This window comes from Schistocerca gregaria, chromosome X (assembly GCF_023897955.1).
Source record: "Schistocerca gregaria isolate iqSchGreg1 chromosome X, iqSchGreg1.2, whole genome shotgun sequence".
NCBI classification, from domain to species: Eukaryota; Metazoa; Arthropoda; class Insecta; order Orthoptera; family Acrididae; genus Schistocerca; species Schistocerca gregaria.
Genome location: NC_064931.1, coordinates 175,387,174 through 175,404,490, shown reverse-complemented (window position 1 = coordinate 175,404,490; position 17,317 = coordinate 175,387,174). Strand labels below are relative to the sequence as shown.

The 17,317-nt window shown below is 38.0% G+C and overlaps 1 protein-coding gene across 4 annotated transcripts in view; it reads right to left on the bottom strand.

Moving 5' to 3' along the window:
* Positions 1–17,317, bottom strand: part of LOC126297385 (uncharacterized) — a 305,076-nt gene that overhangs the window by 82,985 nt on the left and 204,774 nt on the right. For all 4 annotated transcript variants that reach the window (XM_049988116.1, XM_049988117.1, XM_049988118.1 and 1 more), the window contains 3 exons: positions 6,701–6,949; positions 6,372–6,565; positions 6,039–6,261 (listed from right to left, as the gene is read on the bottom strand). In XM_049988116.1, the coding sequence (XP_049844073.1) occupies positions 6,039–6,261; positions 6,372–6,565; positions 6,701–6,949 (666 nt within the window). The remainder of the gene's footprint in view (positions 1–6,038; positions 6,262–6,371; positions 6,566–6,700; positions 6,950–17,317) is intronic.

Here is a 17,317-nt window from a genome sequence, read left to right as displayed (position 1 = left end):
GCAGACAAGCATAGTGTAGTCGATCTGTTACATTTTTCTAAGTGTCTGCCAATTAAATACAGTCTTTGGTTTGTCTTCCCCACTACACTTTTCCATGTGTTCTTTCCAATTGAAATTGTTCATGATAGTAATTCATAGATATTTAGTTGAATTTACAGCTTTTAAATTATACTGATTTATCATGTAACCAAGTTTAACGGATTGCTTTTAACACTCACTCATATGGATGACCTCATTATTTTGGGTCAATTGCCAATTTTCACACCATGCTTTTCTAATGCATTTTACAATTTGTTTCGATCTCCTGATGAGTTTACTAGACGATTATGGCAGCATCATCTGCAAACAACCTAAGATGGCTGCTCACATTGTCTCCCAACTAATTTATATAGATAAGGAACAGCAGAGGGCCTATAACACTACCTTGGGGAACGCCAGAAATCACTTCTGTTGCACTCAATGACTTTCCATCAACTACTATGAACTGCGACCTCTCGACAGTAAATCACGAATCCAGTCACATAATTGAGACAATATTCCATAAGCACGCGATTTCACTACAAGCTGCTTGTGTGGTACAGTGTCAAAGGCCTTTCGGAAATCTATAAATACGGAATCACTTTGAAATCAATTGTCAATGGCACACAACACGTCGTGTGAGTAAAGAAGTAGTTTTGTTTTACAAGAATTATGTTTTCTAAATCTGTGTCTATAGACTGTTCTCTTCAAGGTAATTCATAATGTTTGAACACATTATATGTTCCAGAATCCTGCTGCACATCGATGTTAATGATATGGGCCTGTAATTTAGTCAGTACACTCCTACTACCCATCTTGAATATTGGCATGACCTGTGCAACTTTCCAGTCTTTGAGTACAGAGCTTTCGTTGAGTGAGTGGTCGTATGTGATTGTTCATAATGGAGCTATTGTATCAGCATACTGTGAAAGGAATGTAATTGGTATACAGTCTCGACCATAAGAATGCTTTTATTAAGTTGTTTAAATCGCTTTACTACTCCAAGGATATCTACTTCTAAGTTCCTTATGTTGACAGCTATTTTTGGTTCGAGTTCTAGAACATTTTCTTCGGCTTCTTTGGTGAAGGAATTTTGAAAAGCTGTATTTAGTAGTTCTGCTTTCGCAGCACTGTCACTGATAGTATTTCCACTGTTACCACACAGAGAAGGCATTGCCTGTGTCTTGTCACTAGCATACTTTACATACAACCAGGATCTCTTCGGATTTTCTGCCAGGTTTCAATATATGTTTGCTGAGGAAACTAATACACGGTGTATACGGGGACAAGGAAAAAAAAATTTCCTGGATTTTTTCCAGATATCCCGTTTTAAAAAATATGCTTTTTCCCATGCGAAAATACATATTTTCTGTGCTAAGTGACAGTAAGTTTTCCATAGATTTTCCCTCAGAACTGTAAAACTTATCAATACATTGAATGGTTAACATTACACACACACACATAGAACTTCCCATAAAAAAAGGAAAAGACAGGGGAGAGAAGTTTTAGAAAGACTTTTAATGGAAAAAAGGGGAAAGTTTTGGAAAGACCTTTGATTTGCAGCAACATATACGCTGCATACTTTCGTATTACGAAAGTATAAATTTGAATTGCACCAAACACAGCGCGTTTGTTTCCGGAGTGTTGAAACCGAGACTGCGATGTCCTTTGTAAGCTAATCGTATCTCATGCCATGTGATCTTGCCAGCCAATGACAGCAGATATTCAGAGCATAGGACATGTGTTATTGTCAGCCAATAGCATGATCACTGGTTACGTAGCACGAACACACAAAGAAGAAAAGTTAAAGGTTTATATTTATATACATAGTTATAGCTACAAGAAAAGGTAAGCTTTCACATATAATATTGGTCTCTACAATTAACAAGCTACAACAGAAGCTAAGCTTTCACATGTAATACTGACCTTTTTTTGCGTGTGTTGTGCTTTAAGATACATCACACAAACGTGCCAGTAAATTTAAAATTATGACATAAATGACTGTGCTCAAAATTCTTTTAAGTGGCTGGTCCTCAAAGTGTTCAGTTTTAAATGCTCTGTGATTTAGAAAATCATCGTACTTTCTCACATGTAACATAATTCATCTTGAGTAAAAAGAAATTTACTTTGAAAGTAACGCTTTTCGAACCACCGTCCGGAGACTGTTAGAAATAGGTTTGATTTAGCAGTAGCCAGAGAGTGCCAGGAAAGAGGCATTACTGCGCATGTGCAGCTGCAGTGGTGTAGGAAGCTCGCATGTTCGTATGTATAAAGCACTAAGAGAACTTACATTGCACCATAAAAGAAACTGGGCATCAGAGAATACTCCCATGGGGCATCACAATTTCGTAAACCATACTAAAACGCATAATTTGGCTTGAAGTGCACATTCGTTTTTCCAGATTCAGAATGAAGTAGGTCCCATCTGATACTCTACGATCTCGTTTTTGGTTCTTTATTATGGCATACATGGCAGAAAATGATAATGTGCACTTGAAATTCAGCAAACTGTTGGAACTAGCCAATACTGTGGAATGAAACACTTCGTTTCAAATAAAATGGTTGCTTCAGTGGAAAGATTAATAAAGTCTAATTTCTTTAGCAAACTTGCAAAAATAACTTATACTGTTCTGCAAGGCAATTAATGCTTGACTGCTAATAACTTGCAATTAAAATTAAATAAGAAAACTGAAAAAAATAATATATTTTTGCCCTCTGTAATTTTGTGAATGTATTTTAATTCACTTGATAGCTCCCAGCCACAGAAATCCGTTTTGTTTTCATTTGACATGGGAGCTGTAAACCAAGAGAAGAAGCGAACTCACTTAACGTCACTTAACGCAAATACGGGTCACATGGAGACTAACCCCCTCCCCACTACCACTCAGACAACTCTGCGCATGAACGAATCTGGCAGCTAGGGTGCGTGAAAAAAAATTTTTCTCCTTTGCATCTGGCTGTTTGCTGCTACTGCCCTTACAGCTAACAGCCACACTTCAAGTAGCAGGAAGCGGGAGAAGGTACTACTCATACGCGAGTCAACTAAGCATGCGCATCAGCCCGCTGGCAAGTAGTCAAAAGAACCTAATGCAAACAGTTGTGACGTCATGCTCACAGCAAGCAGTTTATTGTTACGAAGAATTATGTAGTCTTTCCCCATACGGCCTTTGACATATTTTTGCTTTTTGCAGACACTTGTGCGTGTACGGTGTTTTGTTGTTGTAAATTTCGCACTTCTTTTGCTGCTAACGTTTTATTTATTCCTCTCTTTTATATTTTATTGCTGCAGTATCATTCTCCAGTAGCAGGATACAGTAACATTATTTGCTGGAGAATCAATTCTTACCAGTCAAAATTACAAAAATTTAACTGAAAGCTAAAACAATTAAAAATACCCAGAATTACAAAAAATTCCAGGGGTTTTCCCGGTTTTCTCCCGGATGAAAAAATTCCCTGGTTTTTCCCGGGTCGTATACACCCTGTATTAAAAACATCTCACATTGATGTCCACGCTAAATTTCACGCTTTTATAGGAGATCGCCAATCTTGGAGATTTTGCATTCGTTTGAATTTGGCATGCCTTTTTAGTTGTTTCTGCAACAGTGTTCTGACCTGTTTTGTGTACGAAGGGGGTAACCTCTGTCATTAGTTAATTTGTATGATATAAATCTCTCAATTGCTATCAATACAATTTCTTTGAATTCAAGCTGCATATGGTCTCTACATTTATATTGTTAATTTGGAAGGAGTGGAGATTGTCTCTCAGGAAGGCATCACGTGAATTTTTTTACAGCTTTTCTGAATAGGTATATTTTTCGTTTTAATTTTTGGATGATTTGGTGGTTACAATATTCAATCTTGCTTCGACAACCCTGTGTTAACTAATCTCTGTATCTGTTTTGATGCTTGTTATTAGCTCAGGATTATTTGTTGCTAAGAGGTCAAGTGTGTTTTCACAACTGCTTACTATTCATGTGAGCTCATGAATTAACTGCCCAAAATAATTTTCAGAGAATGCATTTTAGCACAATTTCGGATGCTGTTTTATGCATACCTCTGGGTTTAAACATGTATTTCCACCAACATATCCAGGGTAAATTAAAGTCCCCACCAACTAAAACTGTATGAGTTGGGTATGTGTTTCAAATTAAACTCAAGTTTTCTCTGAACCTTTCAGCAATTGTACCATCTAAGTTGGGATGTCAGTAAAAGGATCAAATTATTATTTTTTCTGAGTTAACAAGAATGACCTCACCCCATCGGTGCTTTCTATTGATGTTTGGAGCTCTGGTACTTTCTCAAAACAACTACGACAATTTACACTGTTATATTGATGGTTCCTGTATCTATGTTCTTCCTGTATCCAGTCTGGGAGTCTGAAGCCCTTCTTGTATTTCCCCCCGAGAGCCTCTAACCTAAAAAAACCACCCAGTCCATGCACACAGCCCCAGCTACCTGTGTAGCTGCCTCCTGCATGTAGTGAACACCTGGCCTATTCAGCAGAACCTGAAACCGACCATTCCGTGGCACAAGTCGAGGAATCTGCAGCCTAAAAGGTCATAGAACCATCTGAGCGTCTGATTCACACCCTCCACTTGGCTCTGTACCAAAGGTACGCAATCAATCCTGTTGACTATGTTGCACATGGTGAGCTCTGCTTTCATCTCGCAAGCAAGACTGGCAGCCTTTACCACTTCTGTTAGCCACTTGAAACCAGAGGGAATCTCCTCTGATCTGAAGTGACGCACATCATTGGTACTGATGTGAGCCATCACCTGCAGTTGTCTACACCCTGTGCTCTTCATGGCATCTGGAAGGACCCTTTCCATGTCTGGAATAACTCTACCCAGTATGCATACAGAGTGCACATTGGATTTCTTTCCCTCCTTGGCAGCCATGACTCTAAGTAGCCGCATAATGGGCCTAGCATTGGAGCTCCCAACTATCAATAACCCACCTTCTGTGATTGCCAATATCTCGCAGGCTGAGAGGTTCCCCTGAAACAGGACAAGCAACTGCACCTGGGCGAGGGACAGTGTCAGCCACAGACAGCATCTGGAACCTGTTTGTCAGACTAACTGGGGAAACATTACGTAAGGCCCCCTGGGAAGTCTTTTGCTGCCTGCCACACCCCGAAGCGACCTCCCATTCGGTCACGGGTGAGTGGTCAATCTCAGTCAGAGCAGTAACTGGGCTGGTCATCAGTGCAGGCCGATCGGCGGATTCAGACATGCTGGACGTCTGTGAATCTGCATGGCCAGCCCACAACAGTGATGCCCATCCACTGCAACTTCAAACTGTGTAATCAAAGCCATCACAGCCTGGAGCTGAGAGTGGAGTGCCACCAACTTGGCTTGCATCTGCACACAGCCATCACAGTCTCTATTCATACTGAAGACCGTGGAAAACTACAATACACAGGCAAAAAAGGACAATCAACACGTGCTACCGAACTCTACTGTAGACAGGGAGGAAAATGCAAGAACTGTGTCTTATAAATTAGATTAACACGCATCGATTCAAAGACTGAACTACCAAAGCACTCGGGTAACACTAAATAATTCTCTCCTGATTAGGAACTTGTAATATGTCACAAAATTGGTTTACTTCCCAACACAAACAAAAATGCGAGAATTGTCTCTATTAAATATTAAATTAACACACACAAAAAGATAATTAAAAAAAACTAAACTAACAAAGCACACTGATGAAACTATACAATTCACTCTTGGTTACGAAGTTGTAAAATGTTACAAAATTGGTTACTTCCCTGTGGCTGCGTGTGTCTTAGCCAGCCGCTGCTGACTGACTCAGATGCTCTCTAGTGGCTGAACGCTTAATTATCAGTACTGAAACAATGTAAGTGGGTCTTTATTTTTTTTCAAAGGTCTGTTCTGAATTTGCCCGAGTATACTTGGGATTTTAACTTTCTCAGAATAATAAAAATGAGAAAACTTGGAGTTTTATGTTAAGGGGTTAATAACAGTTAAGTTGCTATGGGTAGAACATGATATACTTACGAGTTTTCTCTTTTTTTCTGGCTCTTGAGCAACATCAGACGATGAAGCAGGTGATAGTTTCTCTGGCTGAGGTTCTTCTGTCTTCTGAGTGGGTAGTTTTATGCTGATCACATTTCGACGGGGAGCTGCAGTAGAAGTGTTCTGTTGTATCTGCTGAGTTGCTGGCGATGATTCCCCATCTTCTGAGGATGTAGTGCGACGACTCCTGCGGCGCTGCTCACGACTGCAAAATCAAATATTCAATTTCTAACAAACAAAATTCTGTTACAATACCATGGTGTGCTCTGCTTACAGTTCTTGAGAGGTTGAGTGAATCTTATGGCTGTGACTTACTCTGACACCTCCTGCGTAGGTTTTTTAGGATTGAGTGCCAAACACTCAGCTGCATTTCCACAAGCACATGATGTAGGGTTCCCTTCTGAATCCTGTAGTGTGTCATGACTGATGGTTATCTCACTATTTTTTTCAATATTAGTTGTTGTGACAATGTACAAATGTAGAGTACCTTTTTCAATGCAGTGCCTAATCTGTAAAGCATAAACACATTATTTAACACACAGTATGTTGTTGGTAAACTATAAAATTTCACATTAAAGTATTTCCCATGGAAAAAGAACATATTGTTATAAGTTTAAGTCATTAACTAATTTTTGTATTACAACCTCTGCATTTGGTCTGCAGGATCTTCGTACAAATCTTGCATCATTCCCATAAGTTCTTGTATCTACACATACTTCAGATCCCTCTTTTGGTAACCGATAAAAAAATATAAATGGTCCTGGGGGTGGTCTTGCACGCTTCATATGCCCTGCAATTGACTGGGGTGATTTGTGCTGAGACGAAAGCATATATTTTCCACGCAACTCAATTATTGGCTGGTTTGTTGACAACTGCACAGTTGAAACAAGGATCTGCAAGAAAAAAAGTATTTCAATCTCATACAGATAAAATAAGCAATTACAGCATGGCACATGGAACAACCACACATAATAGAGAACTTAAATAATAAATAGAATCACGGTCATCTAAACGTATCATCCTATGTATGTTACTAAGCAATCAAGTTATGTCAGTAACTATATATCGAAGTACACATTGTTGAAAAAATATCTATTACCAATGAATTATTAATGTCTACTGTCTACATAAATATTTTTCATCTGAAAGCTGAGTACAGTCTTTCATGAAGATGACACAAAGTTCCTTAAATACTTTTAGTATCACATGCAGCACACATCCGTTCCATGTACAAGAAAATGTATGGTAGTAGATAGCTAGAAAAGATTTCAATTGTTGTACAATTTAGTGGGGAGATATTTCTAACAGCATGATGAGTTTCTTTAAATTTATACCACCCAATTTTGATTAACCAAAACTAACATTTGTTTCTGATTAAGCCACTATAGCAAAATGACACACATCAGACTGTTGAAAACAACATACTGACATTGTGTTACTTAACGGGAGTACTTTAGGGGCTAGCCGTAGTTTCTTAATATTAGTGTTAGAAGATTTCTCAATATGGGACTCCAAAATGTTAAACTAAAACAACAAATATAATAGCATAATAAGAACAAGAAAAAAAAGGGCCAACTTCTTTGTGTGTGTGTGTGTGTGTGTGTGTGTGTGTGTGTGTGTGTGTGTGTGTGGTGGTGGTGGTGGGGGGGGGGGGGGGGGGGGTTATTTCCAGTTGTCTTCCTCCTTAAATGTATCTGCCTTGCTATACAAACACTTACTGGGTCAAGTTTCTAGTTTGGTTTGGTTTGATGAGTTTAACAGGAAGCCAAATTAAAGATCTAGGTGCAGTGCAGTATTCTTTATTATTTTAAGTTCTGGAGGGTGAAAATGTGTATTTTATCATAGGTGTCAGAGTACTGTTTACTTAACAAATATAACTTGTATGTACTAAATGACAAGAATACACAACACTGTACTGAATAATTAAAATCTGCTGCTATTCCTAATACAAGTCATCTGGAGCATTCTCTCTGGAATTTCACTATGTATTATGTAGATCGAGTCAGTGCAAACAAATACTGGTATTCATGAGTTTCAATCAACTCTGAGCATTAACGAAAAATGTCCATTTGTTTCTCTTTACAAAATATTTTTCTAGCATGAATTTTATTTACCCACTCGATGGAGAGGCCCCAAATTACTGCAGTGTGATGTTCAGTTTAATGATATGTGTTAATAATGGCAGAAAAACATGAAGAATAAAAGGTGCTTCAGCGACTACTCCGTAGTGTTGATATATACAACGTTTCACTCACCAAACATCTAACACAGCTGGTACAGTTTGCATTTGCAATAATTTTATAATGAACCCTGTTAAGAGTGCCTTTTTGTATAATAAGTATTAATTAATTATTTGAAAAGGTGCTCTCCCTTAACTTTGAAAGAACACAACATATTCAAACAACCTGCAGATAGGATGATGAGTTCCCTGACATGATAATTCCTGAAACAGAAGTGCATAGTACTTCAATGCATATTTACAAACTGAAGTGTACAATCAATCAGCCTTAGCATTTTAACCAGTTAATGGCTTAGCAGACATGAAATTTATGTGCAGTCAGGTAAATGGAAACAATACAGAAGCTGATAGGTTAAATTGGGCCAAGTATCCATGTAGAAGAAATTTGGAACATAACATATTTCCAAGACTGTTCTGACAGTTAAGGGGAAAACGGCAAGTGATACCACAATATGATAACTAGGGAAGACAACACACAGTATGTACAACAACCTGGAAAAAGCAGTGCTGGCTCATTGGAATGAGGAGTCTTCAATTAATACTTGATCAGTAACATTGCAACAGCTTTAGATGTTTCCATGATGTCATTCTTTAACATTTGTAAAAATACGAGGGTTGTATCAAAAAGAAGGTTCCTTTTTTTTTAAGATACAAGGAACTTTTTACTCGAGAAAAAGGATTCCGTCATGGGAAATGTTGATCTTTAAGCTATTTTTCCAGATAGTCCCCATTTTGTCCTATGCATTTTTTTCTGTTGAGTAATCCACTTTTGGATTCCCACTTCAAAGAAGTCCGCCATCAACCCGTTGAGAAACTTGGAAACTACTTCTTGCAGCTCCTCGTCCGCCTGGAATTGTAGACTGCCTAGGTGCTCCTTCAAGTTCGGAAACAGATGGAAATCACTGGGTGCCAAACTGGGGCTGTAAGGGGGTGGTCAATGACATACCAGCCAAATTTGTCGATTAACTCCTTCGTTTGTTGTGACACATGTGGACAGGCATTGTCGTGGTGCGGCCTTATGCCTTTGCTGAGTTTTCCCCTACATAATTTTGGACTGTGCGCCTGAGCTCTTTCAAGGTCTCACAACAACCTGTCGAGTTTATGTTGGTCCCTCTAGGCATAAAATCAATGGGCAGTACACCATGCCGGTCCCAAAACACCGATGCCATGATTTTTCCTGCTGACAGCTGCTGCTTAAACTTCTTTGGTAGTGGCGATCTGGTGTGTTTCCCTGGCGCGATTGTTATTTTGTTTCCGTAGTAACATAATGGCATCACGATTCATCCCCATAAGAATCATTTAATCAAGGAAGTCTTCCTTATTCTCGACGCATTCACTCCAGAACTTCCCAGCACAGTTGACACACTGCTGTTTGTGGACTTCTGAAAGCATGTGCGGCCCCAGCGCGTGCACACCTTGTGGTAGCCTAGCTTTTCATTCAATATCCTGTCAATTGAAGCTTTAGAAGCCTGAGGAATTTGAGCAGCCAGTTGCCGGATGGTGATTCATCGATCTTTGAGCAGGATTTGCTCAACTTTCGCCACAACTTCATCGGAGATTGACGGCCTCCTGGATGGCCGCACAAATTTCACACCTGGTGGTGACGGCAATGACAGGCTCCATCGCTTATGGCTGTCTGGCTGGTATTGATTGCAGATCCATGCTGGTTGTTGGAATCGGTGGTGGGGGATCCGGTGAACATAGTGGTGTTGCCAGATTTTGCATTGCACCATCCATGGTAAGGGTACAGAGTTGGGAACCTTACTTTTGAAACAACCCTCATAGATATTTAAATCCCTTAATATAAACTGATGACCCAAAATATTAAGTACACTATCCACCACAAGACTGAATGCCACCTGGTGGTATTGCAGTCACATGCTGCAAGAAGGAATGTATACAAGCAGAACAGACAAAAATGGGTAATTATTATCAATAACACAGGGCAACAACAGGGAATACACTGACTAGTGATTTTGACGAAGGGTAGTGTGTTATGGGCTGGCACCTGGGAAGAAGCATCTTGGAAACAGCAAAGCTGGTCAGCTCTTCACATGTTACTGTCGTGAGCACCTAGGGTACATGGTGGAAGGAAGTGAAACCACGAGTATCCAATAAGGTGTTGGACATCCATGCATCATTATGGAACATGAAAAATCACAGGCTTGCCTGCTCTGTAAGACTGGATAGATGGCAATCTGTGGCAGATCTGATGAAAAGAGTGTAATGATGGCGCACACAAAAGTGTTTTGATGCACACTGTTCAACACACACTGTAGAGTGTAGAGTTCTGCACCGGGTATCCTGTACATGTTCCTTTGTTGACCCAACAAAATCATCAGTTATGACTGTAACAGACACAGGATAATCAAGAGTGCACCACATATCATTGGAAACACGTCACCTGGTCATGTGAATCATGTTTCTCGTTACATCACGCCAATGGTCATGTCCTGACACACCATCATCGAGGTGAATTGCTGCTCAAAACATACACCTCACCACAGATGTGGGTCTCTGGGGACAATATTATCCTATGGGGGCTAGGCCTCTATGGGGTCTATAGCAGTTATCGAAGGCATGATGATAGTTGTAGAATATGCGACCATTATTGTGGACCACCTGAATTCCTTCATGTTTGATGTCTTCAACAACAGTGATGGAAACTTCCAGCAGAATAACTGTCCCTGTCATAAGGCCAGAATCCTGCAAAATGGTTTGAGGAGCACGACAGTGAACTCACATTGATGTCTTGGCCACCAAATACATCTTCCTGAACTCTATGGAACACATCAGTCCATAATTTATGGGAACTGTATAACCAGTGCACAGTCCTCAGGTGCCACATACCTCTGGAAACATATGAAGGGTGTACTGAATCCATACTATACAGAAACGTGGACCAACAAGTAATCAAGCCAATGGTCATTATGTTTTGGTTCAGAAGTGTATTTGTTTGTTTATAATGACGTTTCGGTTGTCACCAGATCAAAATTTCCAGAAGTTAACAGTTGACACACTATTTGGCTTTTATTGCAACTGACAATGAAATTTCTTTTACAAGTTTAAAGTTTTAATCCGATGACTGGAGTAGCAAAAAACATTGTTATAAATAAAGAAGTACAATGAGTAATCTACGTGGCTTTATTCACAAAAATCTCAAAGATCCCAGGCTCATTTTGGAATTCTTTTATTAATAAATTTCTTTCATTAAACTTCTTTTTATCACTACGTCAGTTTTCATTTTTCTGTAGAAAACTCTTAAAGCTTGTCAGGATCACTAAGATAATTTGCCCACCTAATTTAGATGGTACTTCGTTGTAAGGGCTTAAAGTTATATGAAGATTGTAACAAGTGTACAATATATTGGAAATGTAGACACAATGAACTGAAGATATATTTTTATCACGATATTTTGTTCGGTAGTAGTCTGCCTGAGAAGCAATGGAGCCGTGAGGGGTAGCCATGTGGTCTGAGGCATCTTGTCACGATCCGCGCGGCTCCCCCCGTTGGAGGTTCAAGTCCTCCCTCGCTCATGGGTGTGTGTGTTGTCCGCAGCTTAAGTCAGTTTCAGTTAGATTAAGTAGTGTGTAGGCTTAGGGACCGATGAACTCAGCAGTTTGGTGCCATAAGAACTTACCACAAATTTCCAGAAACAATGGATTACGCAAAATGTTTTCCGTTGTCTACAGCCAAGTGACTAACTAGACAATCGGAAATGTACCTAAGGAGTGATATTAATGGAGAAAATGTGATATGTCGAAACAGAGAACATTCAAACTGCCTGGTACATCCTACAATAAATTCTGACACCACTTCAAGAACTGAAGTAGGGCAGTTGCTTCCAGAAATTCTTCCTAGTAATCACTGATGGTACACAAATGACTTTAAGGTTTTAGGAATTTTAAATATCTCTACAACTTCGTACATAAGATGCTGGTTCCCTCTGACATCAACCACAATGCTCTTTTTCAGAGAAGTGCAGCTCATGCCACCTTGCAACCAGATATTCCACACTGTCTTCCTGGGAGTTAACAAACTGACAAAACCGTGAATTTGCAGTTGACGGTATTGATGTACATTTGGTGGTATCCTTGTATTATAATGTTCATACATCTTTTTTCCTTTAATGTATTAATTTTTCAATAATTTATTTTCAAGAATGTAATTGCTTCCAAAATAACTCTTCCACTCCGAAATGGATTGGGCGCTGCTTTGAAAATTACTGGTAGATTAAACTTTGAGCTGTAATGGCACTCAAACTGGGAATCTTGCCTTTTGTGACTAGTTCTCTAACTGTTATGAGAATTACTGCAAAACTGCTGCTGATTATGGGTTTAAGGAAATTAAACATTTAGTTATCAGTCTCCTACTCACTCCCAGAACGAGACTTAAATGTGTCAGGCAATTTAAATACAAATGCTGGTCTAACTGTTTTTGTACAGCATTAAGATAATTGAGAACCTATCTCTGAAGCTTGATGTTTGTGACATTCTTGATGTAATTATCTTTTTTACTAATCACAATTTGTTTGAATGGATATAGGTGTTTTAAGTAGATTAACATATTTTTTTCAGTTGCATGTGACAATGATGATCTTTCATCCTTTACTTTATCATATGTTGAAACAGAATGTTCATTTGGGGGCAATCATCGAGAGCTAAATATGTTTCAGGGGGAGCTTTGGTAAATAGCACACATGACATGAAGTAAAAACTGAAATATACATACAGAAGTTGAAATATTTTTCTCATTTTATTTCTTCATTTTCCCCTTCTCTCTCACTAGTGCACAAGAGTTAGAAGAATACTGAAAAAACTAAAAAGAATGCAGTATTGCAGTTTCATACTGAACTACTTTATAGCTTGTATTTATCTAAAATTGGTTAGTCTTAAATGTGGACAATCTCAATTAAAAATATGTACCTTTTTCATGAAGTGTATTAGTTGGTTGTTTCGGAGACATGAGAGAAGAGAGGAAGAACATACGAATCAGTGAAGAAAGATCACTGTTCACTAATGCATTGAAGATGTTCAGCATGTTCACAGGAAATTCACACAAATTATATAAAGAGATTTTTCTTAAAAGAGAAGGTAAGCATGGAAGAATACAAGGTATAGTTTAACATCTAATTGATGTCAATACCTTTGATGCATTAGCTCAGCTGCAGGACAGTGTATTAAAGTGACCATGACCTATCTCAAGAAATGTCCCACCATTTTTACCTGAAGTGTTTTACAGAAACCACAATAAACCCAAATGAAGATGGATGGAGAGGGCTTGAAATACCACATATTCTGGACATCAATCCAGAGTGTTAATCACAGTACCACCTTTCCGAAAGTTGTTTGTGAATATGCAGAATATGTTACAATGTCCTATCTCTATGTTCATATGTTTACTTCTAGTTAGATCACGTTAAACTGCAGTTACCTCTTAATCCTTATACAACACAGCCCCAGAACAGACTGCAGACACCATAATGCAATTTTAAGTGGATAGATTTATACTTTTCAATTATGGACATAGGCACTGTTATTTTGAGTGCTTCACTGAGTTTTAGTGAAAATTTTAATTACAGTGTCTCTTGTGAACATACACATTAATGCATGTATAATGGTAGAAGAGAACTTTATGTCATTACAGGTTTAACAAGATATATTTAAGCATAACAGATATTTTCAGTTAATTTTGATGGATGTTTCTGAGGATCATCAGCCATGCATGTAACTTGCTGATCACAGCAAATTAAGTCTAAAATGTCTGTTCAGTAAGAATGTAGATTTGCTGTAATACGCTCCTTCGATTTTCTGTTACTACAGTTCTTACTGTTGCTAATTCCGCTATTAAAGAAACCATCTATTGCTGCACTTTAACACACAAAGTGTAACTTGGAAAACAAAATAGAGAAAGTTTGTAACATATATATCTTTTTCATTAAAATTGTATTAAATAACTACAAACAAATATTTAAAGATGAATGATGTAGCATAATGGTCAGGAAAATATTGTTTGCTTTTATGGCCAAAGTCCGTGTTATTTTTTACCAATTTCAGCGTTATTTTCAGACAGCTTGTTTTTCACTAACCATATAATTCTGTTCAACTTGTTGCTCTTTTCATAAATCAAAGATGAATTGTGATCAATCTATTTCAAATTGACTATTTTGTTCTGATGTAACATAACATATGCCTTCAGCCACTACATAAAACTGCTTAAAAGTATCTGCCCTTTTCCATAGTGACTGCTGTACTTATATTTAATTTATCAGCTTTCTTCATATGGTTAAAGTTCTTGTATCTGGTTTGTCCTTTAGAAATTATCCCCAGCTTTACTAACATGTACTGGAAGTCAGAAGCACCTCTCTTATTTGCAGTGATATAATAGGATTTGTGGGGGGGATAGCCTCCACCAAATAATCCAGCAAAGCCCAATACGAGAACACTGCTCATCTTAATTTTGACATCATTTTTAGAAAAACCTTTTGATGCAACTGATGCATCTCACTTGAAGCAACAGAACAAATACCTCGATTCTGATAACTAGACATGTGTTTTCAAAATGTAGCTGTATTGTTTCTGTCTAGATTGAAGGTAGCAGCACTGAGAAAGTGCAGTATTTCTGTGCATTGACGACATGTTTTGTACTGAACAATAATGAAAGTTACTTAAAGATTTTGTTTGAAATCTTAAGGTCACATCAGGTATATAATGGAATAGTGGACGTGCAATCTACTACAAAATAAATACATACCTAATTTAAGAATCTACATTATTAGTGGATGTTCATATTAATGCCACTTGAAATAAATTGTATGTACATCTCAAGTGTTATGTTCAAAATGAAAATATAACTACCGATTATATTATATTCACTGACATCACATATCACATTTATTTCTTCTGTTGGAAAAAAACCTAACATTCATCACATTTATAAAAAACCACTAACTCTAGACCATTTTAAGTTTTTCGAAAGGGAACATTGCAATAATACCAGTTCTCTTCCGAGATATTACGCCACTTAACTGACAATAGTTCACCACAGTGTGTGTGAAAATGGTCTCCAACATTCAGTATTAGAACATGGAAGCACAACTGCCTTCACCTCTAGAGCAGCAAATTATGTTCTGTTGCTTGCAGACATCTGACAATGCTCACAATTCCTGCTGGAATGGAAAATTACTAAATTATGAGGGTATTCATTTGCATCCACTCAAAACATCTACTTTATAGACCCTTTGACATGTCAGCATTGATAAAGAGTCCATCAATATCATCCTCCACAAAGGCATGGACTACAGCATTTCAAAGAGCCTTTCACCTCTGCCTAAGGTATTGATATGTTCATGTTCCTGAAAAGGTTGCTACTTTAATCAGTACAAAATTCCTTTTCCATCATTACCCTGTTTTAACTTCTGACAGAGGTACCAGTTTAATCTGCTGGTGCCAAACTTCCTGATACTTTTGTGCAATGATCTGCCACAAAAAGGCATGCTTTGGAGATATCTTTAATGTGGTGCATCAATTAAACCACATAATTATATAACACACAAGGACAAATAAAAAAATACAAAAAATGGCATTTCAGCTTCACAAACATATGGTGCCAGCTTGGTTTGCATCTATAAGCCAGTCTGTAGGCCAGTCACACTGCACAACAAATGATGACAAGCAAATGTGTTTCTGCCATTAAAATGGCACACACAGAATATCTATGTCAAAATTTAAATATTAGTTATAACATTTTGCAAAATAAAGTTTGTGATGAGTCCAAGGTCTATGTTAGGCTAAAAGATGATACTTGGTTTGCCTGCTAGCAAAGCCAATGAACATGACTCCATAATGAGTTATAAATACTACTACTCGATTAAAATTTTTCCATCTGTCATATGCAACAGCAGTGATGTCCACATGACATCACCTACCCCATGCTATGGTTGGCTGATAGAAACCATGCCTCAGTTCCATGCTTCAAATGGTAAAACTGGAACCCTTCTTGTCTGCCTGCCTGACCCTTTTTCTTACGAACGGGTGAAAGTTATGTCACATACTAAGGCCTACGGTTCCTCAGTGTGAAAAATTTAAGCTTATAAAGCTATAGGCACATGGATTGTGCATTCGAATGTCAACAGTGAGCATGCTGAGTTTCTGATGTCATAGTGTGGAAAAAGCATGTTTGGGAGTATTTCTTAACATGTAGAGTAATATCTAGCATGTACGATATTCTGGATGTGTGTCTGAACATAGACCAATGAGATGGACGAATGCGACCTATGTCACATGGTGCCATCTCTCTTCATACACTCGAGAGATGCCATTTTGGCTTGCAGTTAAGTCCATAATTATGGGTATACACTGTTTCAATCTCTCAAAAAACCTGTTGTTAATTGTACAGTTTGCTTGAGGACCCATCAAAAATGCATTGCTCTTGGTACAATTTGTTATAATTAAATATCAGTTAGTGACATACCTATAATTAAAGCTTTCAGGAGATTGTAAGATGCAAAGTACAGTTCTACCTCATCCATTGTTTGTGTAGCATAACTCCCAGAAATGCAGGGTTGTAAGGTAATGGGTGATGTGTTGCTGTTTATGTCTGACTAGAACCAAACATTTATTTACTCACCTTTACATTGTCTAATAGGTTCTGATACTTTCTTATTAGTTTAATGTAAATATAGTCTATAATATTCGAAGCTATGTAAATGTAAGTGTGCCCTCTCAGAGGAATGAGTTTGTTAAATTGGCTTTATCTCAAAGACAGCTTGTGCTTCTTGCAGGAAGGTATTGTGCACTTCCTTGTTTCAAGACTTCTACTGCACATGTTGTAAATATTCTGCTACTGAATAAGAACAGTGATCAAGTACAAATGACCTTAAGGTTTTACTAAAAAGCGAGAACAATGAAATTATTTTTATCTTATGTGGAGAACTATTGCAAATTTGTATCACACTATTTTTAATGGAACTTTTATAAGCCAATGTCATTACTGATTGGACACGGTACTTTCCTTTTTTGCC